We start from the raw sequence: 19305 nt of genomic DNA, 5'->3' as shown, positions 1-19305 counted from the left end.
GTAAGAGAAAATAGAAAAACTTTCAACCCCGTCCTTACTTCCTGCTCTCTCATCTTCTTCTTCATCTTTTGTCGTCTGTCTGTACTCCCTCGTCGTCTGGAGTGCCTGCTGCGCTAACCGGGCCCAGTTAATCCTACGCAGTAGTATACACACACACTTGCCAACAGGTCCTGGCCTGCATTCAGCACCTCATGGGATTAATAAATCTTCATTCATTAAATAAAGTGTTGTGTGTGTGGTGTTCAATGAGTATTTTCTATGCATTTAAGTAATCCGCAAAGGATGAGGAGGTGATGTCATCCCATGTCTGTACTTACTTCCCCTGCCCTGCATTAAGCTTTAAGAATTGTGTTGAAGCTACTGTATCTGACAAAGAAATTTGTATCAACAGCAATGAATACCGATTACTTTTTTTTTGTAGTTTGTAGTTTGATTTGCATAACTGTCTTGCACGTGACATGACTGTACAACAGCAGGAGGAAAGATTATGATATGGTAGGAAATACTTTACACATGATGCTGTAGAATTGTAGGCGTTAATAGTATTAGTATTGTGCTTTAGCATTAAGCTTAAAACTTAAAAAAAAGTTTATGGCAAATGACGCCTGATCTGACTGATCAGTGTCAACTAAAATACTCCATTATTTCACAAACTGAGCTCAAATCATAAGCTTAATCAGGTTCATTAAGTCTTTAGTGCCACTCAAGTCATCTGATCATCAGCTGATTTCATTGAGCATGAACTGCACACCTAGACATGCTGTCACCAAAAAAACCAAACAGAGAAGTCCGTTTGGAAAACACATCTATGTATGTAGTATGTCATCATAATGTAAGTGCACAGACAACACAGATAAAGCAGTGCCCTGACTTTGTTCACTCCAGTCTCTCTCTTTTCCTTTGGCCTGGCTGGGAAGTAATTCAATAGCATTGATAATTGATGTGCAGCAGAATCATAGATGATCACATTTAAACAAAATCCATTATTGAGGTCTTAGTTTTACACACGTGAGCAGTATGGTTTTATAAAATGCTTAACAGCATAACACTGCATTGTGTATCACATTGCATGTGATGTTGCATTTGTCATGTTTGATATATATCTATATTAGATAATAATCATTACTGACATCAGAATTTTGATTTAAACAACATTGGCTAACACCAGAAAGTTGCTTTAAGTAGTCGTACTTGCCATTTTAGCAAACTGTGATGGGAATGTTTCAGGCTGATGTTACTGAAACACAGTGTGACTTGTTTTTCTTTATCTTTATTCTGTGTGTTCCTCATCCAACTTGTACCATTTAGGAGCTCTACAATATTCTGAACATTCACTACAAACACCATCGGCGTTGCGCGTGTGTGAATAATTTACAGCACTCTACTCAGTATCATCCGATCGGCGCAAATGCGGGATACCAAAGGAATAGGAGCACTGTTCTTAGGATCTCCTCTCTTGCTGCATAACTGCATAAACATAACAATGACTTTAGAAGCAAAGTGGCTGCAGATGAGCCCTCATATTAAAGGCTGCTTTTATGCGAGCAGCTCTCAGCAATTAGGGAGAGAGATGTTTGAATCTGAGAGGAGCGGATAGGTTAATACATTCTCATCTTACATTTAGAGAAAGAGGCTTTTCAACTGCTATGATCCTACACACTCTTAACACCTGATGAGAACACTCTATATGTGTTAATTCATATATGAACACATGCACACACAGATATATACAGTGAACAGTTGAGCCATCAATTTCCTCTTGCACGTGTGTGGTAAAAGCCTTTTGAAGCAATTATGTTACAAACTAAGCTGGAAACAGACATGAATGGACTCTACACAGAGCATCACTGGTGCAAACTGCTGCTCGACAGGTAAAGAAACACTTCACCAGCAACATAGCAGTCCTAAGAGATGCAACAGCGGAGGTGTAAATTTGTCTAGCTTACTGCTAGATGTTAACAGGATCTTTCTTTCGGTGTCTGTACTGGCTTGAGAGTAAAATAACTGTGCTGTTAAGAATGTAGGTGGTTGTCACAGGTACTTACTGCACAGACTTGGAGGACTGGGACCTGAACTTGCTGAACTCGCCTGGAGCTGTCCACTCTGTACCCAGCTGCAACACACGAGACAGAAGACACACATCAGAGAGAGTGTGACAGAAAGAGAGAAGGGCAGAGAGAGAGAGAGGGTGCACACAAGTGATAGCAGAGGATATACTGTAATAGCAGAAGATATTTTTAAGAACTTTGCTAGTGAAGGGTATTCATCAGAAAAAAATCCTTCTTAAAAATCAATTCCCAAAGCCAAGGACACCGATTTCATGATTCTTTGGCATTGACTATACTTTTTCAAAGCAGAAAATGGATTGGTCTATTGAAAAGGACACGGAACAATCCTGATTGGTACCCTGGTCATGATAAAACAGTAAATGAATTGGGAAAACAAGATAAAACGCCCTGAAGCAACAAAGAAAGTCAGTCAGAAGGCTAGTTCTGACAAAGTCAGCAAACAGACGAGAGCTAATGGCTATAAACAGACAGAAAATGAGAAAGAACGATTCCCTGCCAATACTGACTCTAAGAAGTCGGCTCATCGGGGACCCTGGGGCTCCTGCTTCAGCCCTGCGGTCCAATCAGTGCCCATTCATTTCCTCAGCAAGCCAACGCGACTAATTAGGGCCCCTGCTGCTGCTGATCCACAATGAAAGAATAAGGCTAAGATCACAGTGGGCATGTCTTTAAATGTCTGTGTTGGCAACACGTCTGGATTTGAAACCAAAAACATTGTGTCACATGTGGTGACAGATCACAAGAGCCTTTCAGCTTGTAAATAGCTGTTGATCCTCACTCTGGGTACCACCATGTTTTCATGGGGAGCAGCACACACAGTACAGTATACCTACAGGAAAATCACACACACCCGCACGCACGCACCCACACACACGAATGAAATTATACAATTGCGCCCTCTGAATAGGTTTGCTGGCATGGGAAGAGAGCCACTACGGGAGGAAAACTTCTAAAACAGGCAGTAATGTCTGTCCAAAACCAACGAAGCCTCTGGCAGTGCTGAAGCCTCCGAGAGTCTCTGTGAGGCAGTTGGCTGGAGAGCAGGAGGACACAATGTGTGCTACTGTGCCCTCACTCTAAAGCCTACAGCATGCTGCTGCTGTAGTACATTTCCACACCAACAGTCAGAGAATGAAGAATGAAGGGAGGGAGAATACTTGTACGAATACTTCAATGAAAAACTGACTAAGGAAGAATATTTCCATAATTCCATGATTTCAATTACTAAATTGACGAAGAAGATGCAAAGTTTTGTCTTAAACCAACATGTTTAAAACTGGAGACTTTTGTCTCCCGCTTCTGGCAGTGAGAGTAATTACAAAAACACTGTTGAGGCTTGCTTACGTCATTGGCTCTGCCATACCTTACTGGATAAATTGTTTTGAATATCACACAACTGCCATAAAATGAAAACGACCCGTGTCACTATTATAATTTGATCCATTTGGTCCAGCATCATTTGGAAAGTCTAGAAGTGCCACACAATTAAATTATTTAATACTCAGTCAAGTTAGCAGAGGGCTAACTGGAAGTTAGCCGCTCTGCCAGCAGAAGTATCGGGTGGATGAACGCATGGTGCGCATACTCTGCCCATAAAGCATGTGCAGCTTGCATACATCCAGTCAGCATGGGAATGTTGCCACTGACACCAGATTTGAATATTCCATATACTGTGAAATACAAAGAGTACCAGCATTGTATGAACTCATTTGGCAATGGCTTGAATGTAATGGATGTTCATTTATATTTAAAAGTTCTGCACTGCAGGTTTAAATGTGTTGACATTCAAACAATGGCAGCAAATTGCTTTATGGTGACACATGTTGAGTGGAGAGAATATTCAATAATAAATCATGTGACAAGGCTTATATGCTCCTTGGGTAGGTGTCCAAAACTAAATCTAAGTCTTAATTTAATGCTGATGGCAATTGAATTTTATAACGATCCTTTGACAACAGTATAATTTATGGACTGTCTGACATCAAAAAATTTATCTATTGGCCCCAAAGGCTTTAGTCAATGTCTGTGAGCAATGTCAGTCTCCACAGCAAATCCACATCCAGACACCATGAGTGAAGCGGCAAAAGAATAATGCAGCTCAGATTTGATACTGAAGTCTGGTTGATGAACATCACATTCATAGTATTGTAGTGCTTGTTTGCACATCAGATGCCTATTCACTGCAAAATGTAGCTTTAGAAGAACAGACAGCTCAGTAAAACAATTATATCTGCTTATTAATACTCCAACATTGTAACCTGTTAATGCTTCCGTTACTATCTGCATCAGTCACAATACTCCTACTGTTTTTCTTTTGTATTGTCTACACTTCTCTCTTGTTATGCTTGTTTGCAAGATGGTGTTTTATTGTGCGTGTGTGGAAGCTGACACTTTGTTTTCTACATAAATAAATGAAACTGTAACTCACTCAACTCTACTCTAAGACGACTTTAACTTTTCATTATGTTTTGTTGAACCCATCCTTACTAGTGGCGGTGATTACTGCAGAAAGTAGTGCAGTAGAATCTTTTCTAAGCTTGCCTCCCTCAAAAGAATCATTAAAAAAAAATCTGTGTCACTGCAATGTGCAGTTGGGTTTCTTAAAAAAAGCAACCAACCCTCAGTGAAAGTTTAAGAACTTTGACATATCACAACTGAATGAAGAAGGCACCTCAGCAGAACTTTCAAATCTTTCAAAGTAGAGAAAAAGAAATGTTGTGACTTAAAACTTTTAACTGAATACAAATGGGAAATGTGTTTATACTCTGTCTGTGAGTATTGTTCTCTCCTGAAAGAAATGTTGTTCACCGGATGAAAAAGAAAGCAATTGTACAACAGAGACAGCACTGCAATTCATGTAATGCTGACTTTAGATACAGTAAATATTTTTATTTTAACATTTTTATTTAAAAAAAAATAAAAAGTGAGCAATACCTAAGGGTATGGACAGTAAAGCCGAGAAATACCTTTTAAATATATTGCTCACAAGAGCATTAAAACGTATAGCCATTAGATGGTTGATACCAGATCCCCCCACATATAATATATGGATCCAAAAAGTATGGGACCTTTATCAGATGGAGCAAATTATATACTCATCAAGGCTCCAAAAATCCGACCTCCTATCATGACTTTATTAATGCTTAAGTTTTACCTACTTACATTTTCTCACATACCGCCTCTCCAAAGAGTAAATATTGCATTTGTATTTTTACCTTGGAGAGAATAGTCTTTTGTTTCTTTTTCTCATTCATGGCTTTGTTTTATATGTGTGAATGAATATGTCTATGCATGTATGTATACATATGTATGTATGTATATATATATATATATATATATGTTTGTGTGTGTGTGTGTTTGTGTGTATATACATATATATCTCAGAGTGGACACTTAAGCCTTTTGGATTGCTTTGTATTTTTAAATATTTATTTTTATCTTCTTTGTGTTGCTGTCTGGCTTAAAACTTGAATATAATATGTATAAAGACTATGTACAGCTATGTACAGAAAAAAAGAATGTAATCATATAAAAATGTCTATATGGTACCATTATTGATACAACTAAATGATAAAACTTTGGGTACAGGCAGAGAACATAATAATTTCCTCTGTTTCCACAGCAAATAAAAATTCATAAGGGCAGCGTAGAGTAATACTAATACCTTTAACTTAACATGCACCTAAACCGACATTATATTCATCTGAGCTTTGACCTCTAAATCCAGACTTCCTTATGTAGTATTACACAAAATGAACCAGGTTGGAAAATACGAGTTCACAGCTATTTCCATGAAAATGTACTGCAGATTTGAATTCATAGTTAATGAGGATTTGTTGTATGTCTATCCATTTCCTTCACTTGAAAGTGTGGGCTTTCAACATTTGTAAGAAAAAATGTAATTGGGTGTTTAAATTATGTAGTTTCGCACAAAAGAGAAAAACATTAGTGTCAAAGGAGGAAATCTCTTTCTAAAATTAAGGTTTTTTCCCCTTTTCTTCCTTGTCAGATGGTTAATCAGCAGCACGTTAACAAAGGCTGTGAACAAAGACATAATTAAAAAGACAAGACACATGCAGTATTTTAGCTCTCCTGTGAAAGTGGCAGATGTTTTCCAAGGTACAAATGCACCTGTGTTTAAGACATGAAACACACACACACACACACACACACACACACACACACACACACACACACACACACACACACAAAAGCATACACACATGCACGCACATAGGCATGATATCCCACTGAACGATGAGTCACTGCTTACTGAGAGCAGCATCTCCTCACCAGAGTAGGCAGGAGGTAAATCAGAAGGCAAGCAGCCAGGGAGTCATGAGGGGCAACACACTCACGCACACACATATCACATACATCACACATCATATCTTAAAAAACACCCTCTGTCTGACATATTGTCATATTTTGCTTCTACTTTAGACGTCCTCTCAGAGAAATAAGGCAGGGAACTTGGGGACCCAATTTCTTTTACTTAAAGCAGATAAACAAGCCAGACATACACCAACCTTGCACTAATATAACCTCTCTCTCTTTTTCACTTTCTTGCATAGCAACAAATATGCACACTGTCTCTGTATGAACTTTACCCATTTACGTGGGCACCTCGAGAAAACTAATTTCACATGGCCACTGGCCCTGAAACACTGAAAAGTGAAACACAAAACAGGGTTGAGAAATATAACTGTGTAATGGAGCTATGGAGACATTCCTCCTCTCTCTCTATCAACTCCTTCTACACACTCTTATTTCTCTCCATATGAAAAGAGAAAAGTAATAGAAAAACAGCTGACCTGTGATATAACTTCACAGTGCGGTTTTGGTTCTTTTATTCTCTCTTGCCTTCAAATATCTTTTTATCCAACTGAACTTGAAGCAAAGTTTTAAACAATAGGTGGCTGTGGCTCAGGAGGTAGAGCGGGTCATCCACTAATCAGAGGGTCGCTAATTCAATCCCTGGCTCCTCCGGTCCACATGTCGAAGTGTCATTGAGCAAGATTCTGAACACTGAATTGCTGGGTTGAGCAGTTTGAAACCCTGCATGGAAGCCTCAGCCATCAGTGCATGAATGTGGGTGTGAATGTGTGAATAATGGCATGTATTGGAAAGCGCTTTGAGTGGTCAATAAGATGAGAAAGGTGCTATATAAATGCTGTCCGTTTACCATTTAGAATATACTGAGCACACTTGGTTAAACTATAGCCGAGTTAATAACACTATTCAGATGATTTATGGGCATTACATGAGAACACACAGACATGTCAATCATTACTGTTAGTAGTTATATCTGTGCTTTTCATTTTTCATGAAAGACATTTTGACATGTCGAAAATTAATTAATGCTGGCTCAATGTCACACTGTCATGGCTTACTGGGACAACTAAATAGAACTGAACCATTACTATTGTTCTTAGTTACACCTCTGCTTTTATTACTATGACATAAAAAAGTGACACCGCCTATTCATTTACCTTGAATGATGGTAAATTAGTGGGTCACTGCACTGAAATCTGGATGCAAATACTGCAGCCTTATTATGTAAACTTTTTAAATATTTCCAATCATTATCATCAGTTATAACTTTCAAACATGGTCAACATGGTTTAAGAACATAGTGGACTTCCACAAAAGTGAAAGCACAACTTTGAAACTATACTGAAACACAATATTTACAGACTGAGAGCCAGACAAGCCGACACGACACAAAATATAAATGATATGATATGATAAGATTTGTATACAATACAAATATTAGATATTAATGAGTTTTTCATCACTTTTGACATGTTGTATTCAAGACCTTTTCCTGCTTTATGTATGACTTACATGTATGTGCAATGGCAACCCAGGCACACGTTTCAAGCACTGAAGTCTTTCATGATTTTAATGACTATATAATTAAAGATGATGAAAATGTATGCATGACTAATAGTCCAAAATTAAAAACATAACAGCAAAATACAGATGGCTGTTTTATTTGTTTGAAAAGGCAAACTGTTTTTTAAGCCAGATGCTGACAACAAAATATTCATCAAAAAAGGTTATCCATGGACTGAATTAGAAGCTCTGGAAAAATAGACAGACTGTAACACTTTGACCTCAGCACAGACAACAGAATGATGTCATCGGTCTAATTACAATCAACTTGATGTGAAGCAGATGTACTCAGATTCATAGTCAGCAACAGTGTTTGATTTGATTATGAACTCTGGGTGCACTTGTCCCAGTAAGAGGGAATATTAGATGCCTTCAAATGTGATCGTGTTTAACATATTCATAAGAGGAGTCAGTTTGAATGAAGTGTGGGTAGTGGACTTTTTTTTAATGGTGTTCACTGGTAGTCACGGATTCCCAGGCATTTCAGGTCTGGTCTGAAATCAACCTTCAGGCAGTAATCCATCATAATTACACCCATGACTGCTTTTATTGTTGTCATAGTTACAGTGTCCCCTAGGGGTTATACAGGGGTCTATTCTAGAAAATAGGTTTAACAAACTGCTCACTCTAACCATCCCTGGACTCCTAGTTGATGAACCACAGTAACTGACCCAGTTTGTTGAGTTTGAGTTAGCTCTTTTTCTGGAGCTGGAGAGAAAGAGTTCCCCTCATCCCAGGGTAAACAAACTCAGAGTTTTCACTAAATATTCTGCACACAGTAATGTAAGCTGAATAAAAGCAGACACGGACATGCTGTGTGCTGTGATGTATTCAATATCTCAAGCAGGTTTAAAAAATGTTATCTTGGGGAAGCCATTTTCTTCTGTTTGTTTATTTTAATGTATTTCCAAAATGGATTACTGGATGCATGGAGGCTGGAAATTTAAGAATTAAAATCATTATATTACATCATTCTCTGTCATGTGTTTCCCAAATGCTGTATATTGAATTTGGACAGATGTTGCTACCTAAAAATCATCTCACAATACAGTATCTGAAAAACACAGATGTATTTCTTTTCAGAATAGGAACATTTTTGGCTTATCATAGAAAGAAAAGCAAAAGTGTTACAATAACAATTAATGAGGACACTTGATCCATTCAAGTATCCCAATAGGCCATGACAGTGTGACAATGACACAATTCCATGAATCTGTAACCAAAGCAGCTAAATGGAATTCAGCCATCATTTGTTTTATTTTTTATATATTTTACATTTTTCTGTTGATACATTTCACAATGTCTTCAATGACAAAAGAAAACAAGAAAACCATTTGTTCACTGTGATAATGTGATATATGATGATTCCTGTAATCAACTTGGGGAAATGAGGAATTTGTTTTCAGATGGTGCACAATTTTGGGGAGGAAAAAAAAAACTCCTCCTTATCAACTGCTGTACACAGTAAAGTGCCTTAATGTTCAGTGTGCTTAGGCTAAGCTGAGATAGTGCCTGTTCCTTGAGGAAAGAGTCTTGTCCTATTGTTGCTGTCAAGTCTCATATTGATTACACCTCCCTGACCTAGTTTCCTGTGTGTGTGTCTGTATGCATGTTTATTATTTTGTGGCTGCTTGTGAACCAGATAAAATAAGTATCACTGCGCATATGACATACTGTACATCAGTGCCTATATGTGTCTGCACTTACACACAGACCTTTGCACTATGCTGATGAATTATCACACACACACACACACACACACACACACACACACACACACACACACACACACACACACACACACACACACACACACACACGTGTTCTTTGTGCTACATATAAGGCTCTCTCACTGTCAGACGAAGCCTGATCTGGTACTGTGGGAAGCTCTGCGGGAGTTGTCTGGACATTCTGATTGAACGAAAAATTTCATTACAGATTAGCTGTGGGTAAAAAATATGATTAATACCAAGGCGGGACAATAGATGATCCTCACTCACATTAAGTACTTTCGTATGCGCACACACAATGTCTCAGCAGGACCAAAGAGAGAGTTCTTATTAGAAACCCCCCTCTCCCCTCACTACGCTGACCAGAGCGAGATGCTAGGTATAAGAGACAATGGAATCATCCATGACTCAAGGTTAGTGTGTGTGCACAAGCAGTGTGTGTGTGTGTGTGTGTGTGTGTGTGTGTGAGTGGGGAAAGAGACACAGAGAGAGAGTCTGTAGATGACGTCATTATTTTGTTGAGGTATATTGTGGGGAAGCAGTAATCTAATAGCAGCACATTCTATATATAGCAAATTCACAGAAGATAGCATCATTGTGACCACTGACGTACAGCAGCAGCCCTATAATATACTAAGAGTATTTTTAGAGTGGTGACTCGGGTCATGAATGGAGCAGTAATTATAACCAGGTGCTTGTAGGAACAAAGCTAAGAAAACTAAGGCATGTGATTTAAGATTTTCATTTCACATTTTCTCTGTAATAACTTGCTGCTGGTGAGGTCTCTACACAAACATTATTATAGTACCCAAATTTGACTGATTATGCTATTCAGATACCCTCTACTTTACTTCATGGAATAACTACAGCACCTGCCAGAGCAGAAAGCATGAAAATGAAAAGTATCATGAAAATGTAAGGAAATGACTGGAGTTCAGAACCTCTTGCTGTAAAAAACAAACACTACAAACACACATTGCACTCAGGACATTGTTTTAAATCTTCTGAGGTTTAGGCTACACTTTATCCATTTAGATTTGAAGACAAAATTAACCCTTCCTTGCAGTAAAACAAATCATTTCCTTGGTAGACTTCTGTCTTTTTCCTCTTGTCTCATACAGACAGATGGGTCACATAATGAAGGACGGAGTGGAGGGTTACAATTTTTATCTGTGAAACACAATGTGTCTCTGAAGACAGGGGAGGCAGCGAGGCCTGTCTGTCAGCCAGTGGCAGAATGAATGATCCCTGGCCATGGCATAGCTCCCCTGCCATTACCTAGATGATATTTCTCCACTGCTAAATGTCACATCAATATTCACTGCCAGCTAATTAATCTCAGCTCCCATGGAACCTGGTGACATCTCACATCCTGTTGGAATACAGATGGCTCCATAGCTGGACCTTTGCTCTTAACACATATTTGCCCAGAGCGCTCATATGGTGCAGTTCAAACACTGTGCAACCTCAAGCATCCTTTACTTCTTACATTTTTCATAAGGTTTCACCAGGAAAACTTTATTAGTGAAGGCAGCAGTGGCACAGTTTGTGTTAAAAAGGCCACCCAATGAGAAGGTGGGACTGTTTTATATTCTATAGTTCTGATTGGTTGTTTTGTTTGTTCCACCAATCATGTACAACTAAGGTGATGATAGATAGCGCAGATGACATTTTGTGTTAATTAAGAGATCTGATGTCCATTGTGTGCGTACAACAATGTAAGTGATGAAGGGGTTTCTGTTCTTCCCGTTTATATAGTGGAGTTGTTAATTGCCAATTTAGATAGAAAAGATACTGTATGCTTTTAACTGCTTTGATTCATAGCACTTTTGTTAGTTAAAGATTCAAAGGCATTTTGCCATTCAATGCTATGTAGAAGTGGACTATATTTTAATTGAATTTTTGTTAATTGACATGATTGCACTCAACTACCATGACGTACGGCTAATTGTCATCACTTTGGCTGGTAAGTTAATTTTATGAAAATAGTTTTCTCAATAACATGCACTCATTATTCACTGTTGATCATAATCTGTAATATTCCTTTTATATTTCAGGAGTATACATATCCACCTATCCTTATATAATTTCAAATGTGGCAACAAAAAAGGAGCAGTTCAATTGGAAATGAGCATGTGGTTTAACCCCTGAACTAAGAAACAGTGACTATGCCACTTGTGATCAGACTCCCTGCAGTAATTCAACCCCCTGCATCAGCATAGACAGTATGTTTAAGCTTTTTTACAGTTTGAATTTTTTTCGATTACAGGCAGAGGGTACTTCAAGGATAGATGGAAAAGGAAACAATTTTTCACAGGATGTTATACAGGAGGACTTAAGTGTCCTGTATTCTGAGCTATGTGTTGGAGGCGAATGATAGCCTGGGTGTTAGGATGGTGATGTGAGGTGAGCAGCTACTAAAGACAAACAAGCAGGTCAAATCACTCGGTATCCCTCCTGTTTCTGTAAGGTGAAGCCCTGGCCCATAAAAAGATTATGTTGTTGACTGGTTACGACCTGAGCTTCCAGCTAACATCAACTGCCTCAGAATGGATGTCAGATCACAACCACATTAGTCTAATAGCTAAATAGCTTTTAGTTCCATAAATAATAATAATTTATACAAATACTTTACCACATCTAATCTGTCATTATGTGCACTGATTGAGGAAGGGAATCCATTACTAAGAATCATCCACTGCTTGAATATCATATCAGATATCAGTCCCTATATAGTCAAACAATGAGGGTTTGGCTTCCCTGCACATATTATACTGTGTATAAGTGCAGTCCCAGATGTATACATTATAAAGTGTTTTTGCTGTTTAAGTCACAACATTCAGAAGTTTCAAACTGTTAGGGTCCCGGGGGATTCAGTTTCCTTTCTGCAGTAGAACCTTGTTGCTAAGCAATATTAGTTAAAACCAGAGATTGTATTCAGAAACATGTACTTTATGAATTTGCTGAGCATCAGAAAGCATAATGAATACTGATTTTTAGTGATTGCTGCCCCCCCTCCAATTCCCCCGTCTGGAATGCAGCACAGCTCATTGCTTACCTGTCCTACATAGACCAGCAGCCTGGCGTTTAGAGGGCTCTCATCAGGACTCAGCCAGAACTCTGAGTTATCATCAGACGATACCGAGAACTGGAAATCCCCTAGGGGTGAAAAAACACGATCAAAGTGTGTTAGTGGAAGTATAGTCAAATGAGGCATGACCTCATAAAATAAATTCTTAGGTGTGAATGCATCTAGAATTTAAAGGCCAGTATGCCTCTAGCAGTGGTCAGAGATGACACATCAAAAGTCTTACTGCAACCGCATTTCTAATCCATAATGTCACAACAATGTGAATGTAAATCAAGATTTTGCGCACAGACCTAAACCAGAGGCAGCATGGCAAGGAATGAAGGTTACTTTACTTAGAAAGGTATAAAAGTAGATAGTCAGGATACTTGAGGATGGTTAACAACTGAGAAAAAGTAATATGTTGGTTATGAGGTTCTAAAATTGAAATCCCGAGCATTTTTATTTGGTTTACTTTTAACAATCAGTCAATCGGCGCGCAGGTGGTCGAGTGGTTAGAGCGCATGCCATATACGTAGCCGACCCTGGTTCGAAACCCGGCCGGAGGTCCTTTGCTGCATGTCACACTCTCTCCCATGTTTCCTGTCTGTCTACTGCTCATTAAAGGAGTCTATGCTGAAAAAAATCTTTTAAAAAAAAACTCAATCTACAATGGCATCCAAAAGGTTGTGTCTGGCAGTGTGAGGTGAAGGGCTATTGTTAGAGCGCTTGTCAGATTCTTGAAGATAGTGTGACCTTTGAGCCATTAGCTTGAGGAAGCCTTACTGCAAGCAAAAGCTACATAAAAATGCACCAAAATGAATGTTAATCTAATTAATAACTTCATATTCTGCAATATGTCTAAGGGCACTTAGGTGTTAAGGCTTTTCAGTTCCCATAGCAACTGGGCTGGAGGGTAGGTCTATGAGGATACAGCTATGAGACTTAGCTGTGAGATCTCTGGCATTCAGCCCTAATAAAAATGTGAATATCCACTATATTAGCAGCTCTCGAGTGCATGGATTAAAAGGGCTGTGGAAATTGTCTATTCTTATAAAGGACACATGCTCCAAGGCCCGCAGCCTCAGAAGAGGGACTTGCTAATAAGATGAGCTTGTTACCATCTCTGTAAGGGTGAAGGAAGCCAAATATTCTCAGGCCATAGTTCTTCCACTTTGGAGCCACTGCCAGCTTCTTCACTGTGGTTCTTGTCTGCAGTAGAAAAAATAAGTAAAATCACATCATATATGTAGCAGTTGACCATTGACAAAACCAAACCAACCAAATATAGCTTAGAAGCAGTAACTTAAGGATATGGATATATATTTATATCTTGTATAGATATATATTTATAGATATAACCCTGGTTCTCTGATTAGCAGAAGTGAATGTCTCACTATTGGAGCGCCTCCTGTGTGAGCTTGTCAGAAGCTCAAGTAACATTACGCCATCCCCAACTGGTTGGCACTAGTGACGCCTATGTCAGGCTTGCTTCTTATCGCTTCTCAAAGAAGCCTGTTGACAACTGTGGTATTGGGTGCTAAGGTAAACTATACCGTACTCTTCTACATCTAGTCTAGGCCTGACATCCCATCACAAGTGTCAGCTAGTTAGGCCTAGCGTAATGTTATTTGGGTTTCTAACAAGGTCACAGAGGAGGCGTTTCCATAGTGAGACAAGAATGCGATGAAAGTGAACTAGGAACATTCTTCAAATGTTGAAGGTGTGTACATGGGCATCTAGTAAGAGCAATATATGGTTTAAAAAGTTTTGTGTTTTTTAAGCCTTCCAAAAAAACAGCAAAAGTATAAGGAAGGGAGTAAACAGTGTGTTTATCCTCTTCTGTAAGCTTCTGCAAATATTAAGACATCTACTATGTAGTTACCCACTCTGTAATGTGAAAGCTAAACTTGGATGCTACTACACTGTATATATACTACAAAGTGTAGGCTGTCCTGTGCAATGTTACACTCCAGCAACCACAGCCAAATGTGTGAGATAGCTTTACATACACAAGTGATAATGCAATAAAGCATAATTCTGACCCCTATCATGCTTGTCTATGGAAGTAAGCTAAGCAGCTAAAAAATGTGTTTAATTATGTTAGAATTAAGTAAAAGTCTCATCTTACATTTTTTTAGAAATGAATGAAAACTTGTTAAAAATGAGAATGTGCTTTTGTGTACCTGTCATTCAGAAAACCCATCCTTTCAAAACAGACCAAAGGTCAGTCAGTGTGTTCTTTAATACTTACATGAGGGTAGAGAGGGAAGTGCAGGTTCTTTCTGAGTTGGGCTATAGAGGAACCACACCAGTCCTCAAACACATGTAGGTTGGCCTGGCTCTTATACTGCAAACACACAAACACGCACACACAGAGGAAACAGGTTAGTGCACACAGCAACAACGGTATCACATTTGCTATTAAATAGGCTGGATGTGCTTCAGTACTTGAGCTACTGGAGCTCACGCCCAGCCTGCGAGATTTTTATTGCACTGGTTTAAGTAGATACATTTTTGTGCTGGAATGTATGTAATTTATCATGTCTCTACATCATGCAGGAGAAATTAGCTTTCGGTGAACATGTGAACACAGCGTGACGTTTCAGATGTTCCCACTGTCCTGAATAAGAGAAGGTGACACAGAGCTCGTCAGGAGTATCGGAGGGAGGGGGGGGGGGGGGGGGGGGGGGGGGGGGGGGGACTGCGAATGTCTGGAGCAGTTTGTCAGAGCTCATCCCCTGCCCATAGTCTGACATTTGTCTAAATTACACAGGGAAATCACAGGACACAGCAAGGACAGATGGTGAAACCAGTCTGCCTGGGGGTATAGTTTCCTCACACACACGGGTTTGCACATATATCAGAAGAGATGACTCTCCAATGGCTCGTGTGCTGCACTTGCTGCTTTGAAAGTGGAATGTAAAAAACAACAACTCAATAAAGCAAAGCATGGAATCCTGATCCAAACAAAAATAAATATTTCACATCCTTACACACACACACACACAAACACGTATTACATTCTAATTTGGGGCTCAGAAAGTAAGAATCACACCAGGGGGAGGTGTAATTTCCTCAACATGTCGTGGATACACAACAAGATTGTTATTGTTACATCCCAATCACAAAGTGAAGCCTGAGGGCAAACAGTGGAGGCTGGAGATGCAAGTGCACATGCAGATGCATTGTTTATCATCCGCACGCACACACACACACACACACACACACACACACACACACACACACACACACACACACACACACACACACACACACACACACACACACACACACACACACACACACACACACACACACACACACGTGCAGCTTAGTGTCAAGCCTAAGGACATTGTCTCAGTGAGATAATAACCTAAAATCTAAAACTTTCCATAATGGATGATCAACCAACTGTATGAAAAACATTTAAACACACTTGCACATACTGTACACACATCGTATGACACCCTTTAATGTGTGACAGCACTCACAGCAGGCTGCCACTGTAATGCTGCCACAGATATTTACAACATCACACAGTATTGAGTAGAAAGCTGGCTCTCACCAAATGACAATGAAAACAAACAGCAACATTCCCTAGTTGGATCAAAGGAAAAGCCGTTTTCACCCACTTAAGCCCAATTTATTTGATGCAGATAACCATTATCTGTGTTGAATAAATGCTAGCTACTGCTGCTAGCTTCTAGCCAAAAGCGCGAGCTGTCAAATCAATCAATCAGGGTAGGGAAAGTTACCTCATGAGGAAAAACACACATAGCCACAAGTCCTGCTGTTGTTTCATCTGAGGGATTAGAGAGGTGACACAAGAGAGGCTTTCAGGGTGAAGTAAACAGTTCTCTACCTGTTACTCAGGATCCATGTCTACATTTAAAGTAGAAAGATGTTGACGGAGGGTGTCATGCACCTTCACTATTACACAGGCATTCTAACAGATGGCCTGACCCAAAGTGGCCCTTTTCGTTTCTCTACCGGCTCTTGTACGGTCAACTAAGTGCCCCGCATGCTGACAGCAGCACAGCAATTACAGCTCATGCATTAACCATGAGATATTTTTGTTGTGCAAACAGCAGGAATACTGACTTTAGTTCTTTATGTGCATGTATGTGATTTTCTTTTTTTTGTTACATCCTCTTTTTGCTGAATAACTACTGAAAATGAAAAAAAAAAGATTTGCAGAATGGATAGAGTCAAATCAGACAAAAATGAGGAGTCAGAAAGATGATTGTCTGATGTTTGAAAGGGAGTGACAGTGAAAGGTTTAGCGAGGTTAGATGGATTTAGCAGACAGCACTAGTCCATGTGTAAATATGCCTTATGTAAAGCTTTTAATAGATTTCCTGTGGGTTTTAAAAGCAAACCTTTTTTGGCATGACCCTCTCCTCCTCCTCAAATAGTAATAAACGGAGCCGCTTTAAAAGTCTCTAATTATTCACACACACATATCCCTATGTAGCCCTGCAGAGGCCACAGGCTGTAGAGTAGCAGTCAGCTTTCTCCTTGGGGAGGGGAGGGGGGGGCTTGTGTGTAATCAGCTCTGTTTTGTGGGTGACAGCACTGTGAGAGGTCTGTCTGTGTTCTGGCCTGGATGTTAGAAGTGGAATTCCTTCACCTTTTCTGACTTAAACTCACCCCATCATCCCTTTACTTTCCTGACTCTGCTGGCCTTTGCCCTGTTCCTGTATGTATTGTATCATTTGGCTTTTGCCTATTAAGTACTGCTTCCTTCCTCTCAAAACCCCCGCTTCCGGTATTTCTAATGTTGTCTCTACCACTAGTCTTCCCTCTGACCTTCTCTATTTCTACCTCAAAATCTCTCCATTTTTGCCTGTGTGCTTCAGAATAGTATGTATCTTTAGTCACCCTGAGCTCAGCTGTCAGTTTCCCTTACTGTATCTCCATGTCTCATTTTTGTGTGCACCCCGATCCCTCACTTTGGAGTGTGCAATAAAGAGATGTGCGCATTAAGAGTCACTGTAGAGATGGCGACTTGTTGCCTGTGGATTTCCAAGTTTACTTGGTTGTGTGTGAGTCTCAGTGTGTGTGTGAGGGGGACATGGATGTGTTGTGGCAGCTTGTGTCTTTTCAAATGACAGCATTTTTACAGCTTGTCAGCTCAAATTCACATTCAGTAATTGGCTAAAGAAAAGACAGAATGACTGCTGTTGCCTTTCTTACTTTTCCTCATTTTCTCTCATTTGTTGTCTTCTGTTCCTTAATCCAACTGCAGACAGGCTCTGTGTTGTTCTGCCACCATGGACTAGTGGTCTAATCCACAGAGTGGAGGGCTCAGAAAGCATTGTTTCCTGCACTTCGACCAACTAGAACAAATTCACCACCCGTGGTTAAGACTTGGGCCACAGCTGTATGAAAAGAACCCAAATCAAACTAGCACTGTTTATCACGTTCATTTGTACTATGTCAGTTCTGAAAGTATGTTTCATCAGAGATTAGTTGTTCCACTTGTGCTTGGGCAAAATCTGTGGTGAGTTGAGGCAGCAGTCATAGGCACAAAGTGGCTATTTGTCGGGCTAACTGCTATGACCTCCAGGCAAAGACAGGGAAGAGTAGAACTACTACTGGCAAATTTCTCATTTTTTCACTCCACTGTACTGCACACTTTTGCACTATGTGACAACAGAAATAGCAGAAATATATAGCCATTACTGGGGATGCACAATATTGACAGTTTTGCTAATAGCTGATCAGACACCAATCATTTCTACAGTCATTTCAGATGATCAATACAAACATCTCTATTTTTCATTTCATCACAGTACAGCCATCAATCCAGTTGATTTTTCCCACTGTAGTGTAATGGTGTGGCTCGTGTGGACATCTACAAACACTGCTAATATCATATTTTAAGAGATTATTGTCAAAGACTAATACGATGTTGTACCCATAACCGTTCCAACACCATAAATTAACAACATGTACCTTATTTAATAGATGTAAAGATATACTTTGAAAAGTAAAGTGGCACTGCTTGGCCTTTTAGTTAGTTTGTGCCCTCAAAAGTGTCAATGTTCATCTTTTTGGCTTTCTGTTTTTGTCAATCTTTCTAGAGTCATAATACCTTTGTTCTTTGTTAAGTCTTCATCCACCTTTCCTTTCCTCTTCACATACTCCAGAGGGTGTCCCAGCAACTGCCCTATATATAGTCCTGAGCTATCACAGTTCAATAGCAACAGAGCACCTACAGCTCTGGTATAAAATAAGAGGGGAGGGGAGGGAGATGGAGGGAAGCAGTAAATGCCATCTGTCAAATATAAGCAAGAAGCTAAGAAGCTAAACAATAAAACGACGGATTGCTTAATATGTTTAAAAAAAAGATTGTACACTGCTGGATAGCTCAGTCTACAGTAAGAAGGTGCCCTGCATAGCACTGTCATTGGCTTGCCTATCTTCCTCAGAACACACATTTTCTCCACAGTGAGCTTGTCTTTGCATATCTCCATCTCTACTACTCTCCAATATCTCCTCTCTCTCTCCCATCTGGTTGCTACAATCAAACAGA

At 39.5% G+C, this 19305-nt stretch overlaps 1 protein-coding gene across 1 annotated transcript in view; it reads right to left on the bottom strand.

Annotated features, from left to right (window-relative positions):
- Positions 1 to 19305, bottom strand: part of b4galnt4a (beta-1,4-N-acetyl-galactosaminyl transferase 4a) — a 132714-nt gene that overhangs the window by 32993 nt on the left and 80416 nt on the right. Inside the window, exons 4-7 of the mRNA XM_062420953.1 lie at positions 15019 to 15114; positions 13886 to 13976; positions 12756 to 12856; positions 2046 to 2113 (exon numbers count right to left, since the gene is read on the bottom strand). Of these exons, the coding sequence (XP_062276937.1) occupies positions 2046 to 2113; positions 12756 to 12856; positions 13886 to 13976; positions 15019 to 15114 (356 nt within the window). The remainder of the gene's footprint in view (positions 1 to 2045; positions 2114 to 12755; positions 12857 to 13885; positions 13977 to 15018; positions 15115 to 19305) is intronic.

Source organism: Scomber scombrus, chromosome 6 (assembly GCF_963691925.1).
Source record: "Scomber scombrus chromosome 6, fScoSco1.1, whole genome shotgun sequence".
NCBI classification, from domain to species: domain Eukaryota; kingdom Metazoa; phylum Chordata; class Actinopteri; order Scombriformes; family Scombridae; genus Scomber; species Scomber scombrus.
The sequence above is the reverse complement of the archived record's forward strand: the minus strand, read 5'-3'. Positions and strand labels throughout refer to the sequence as shown.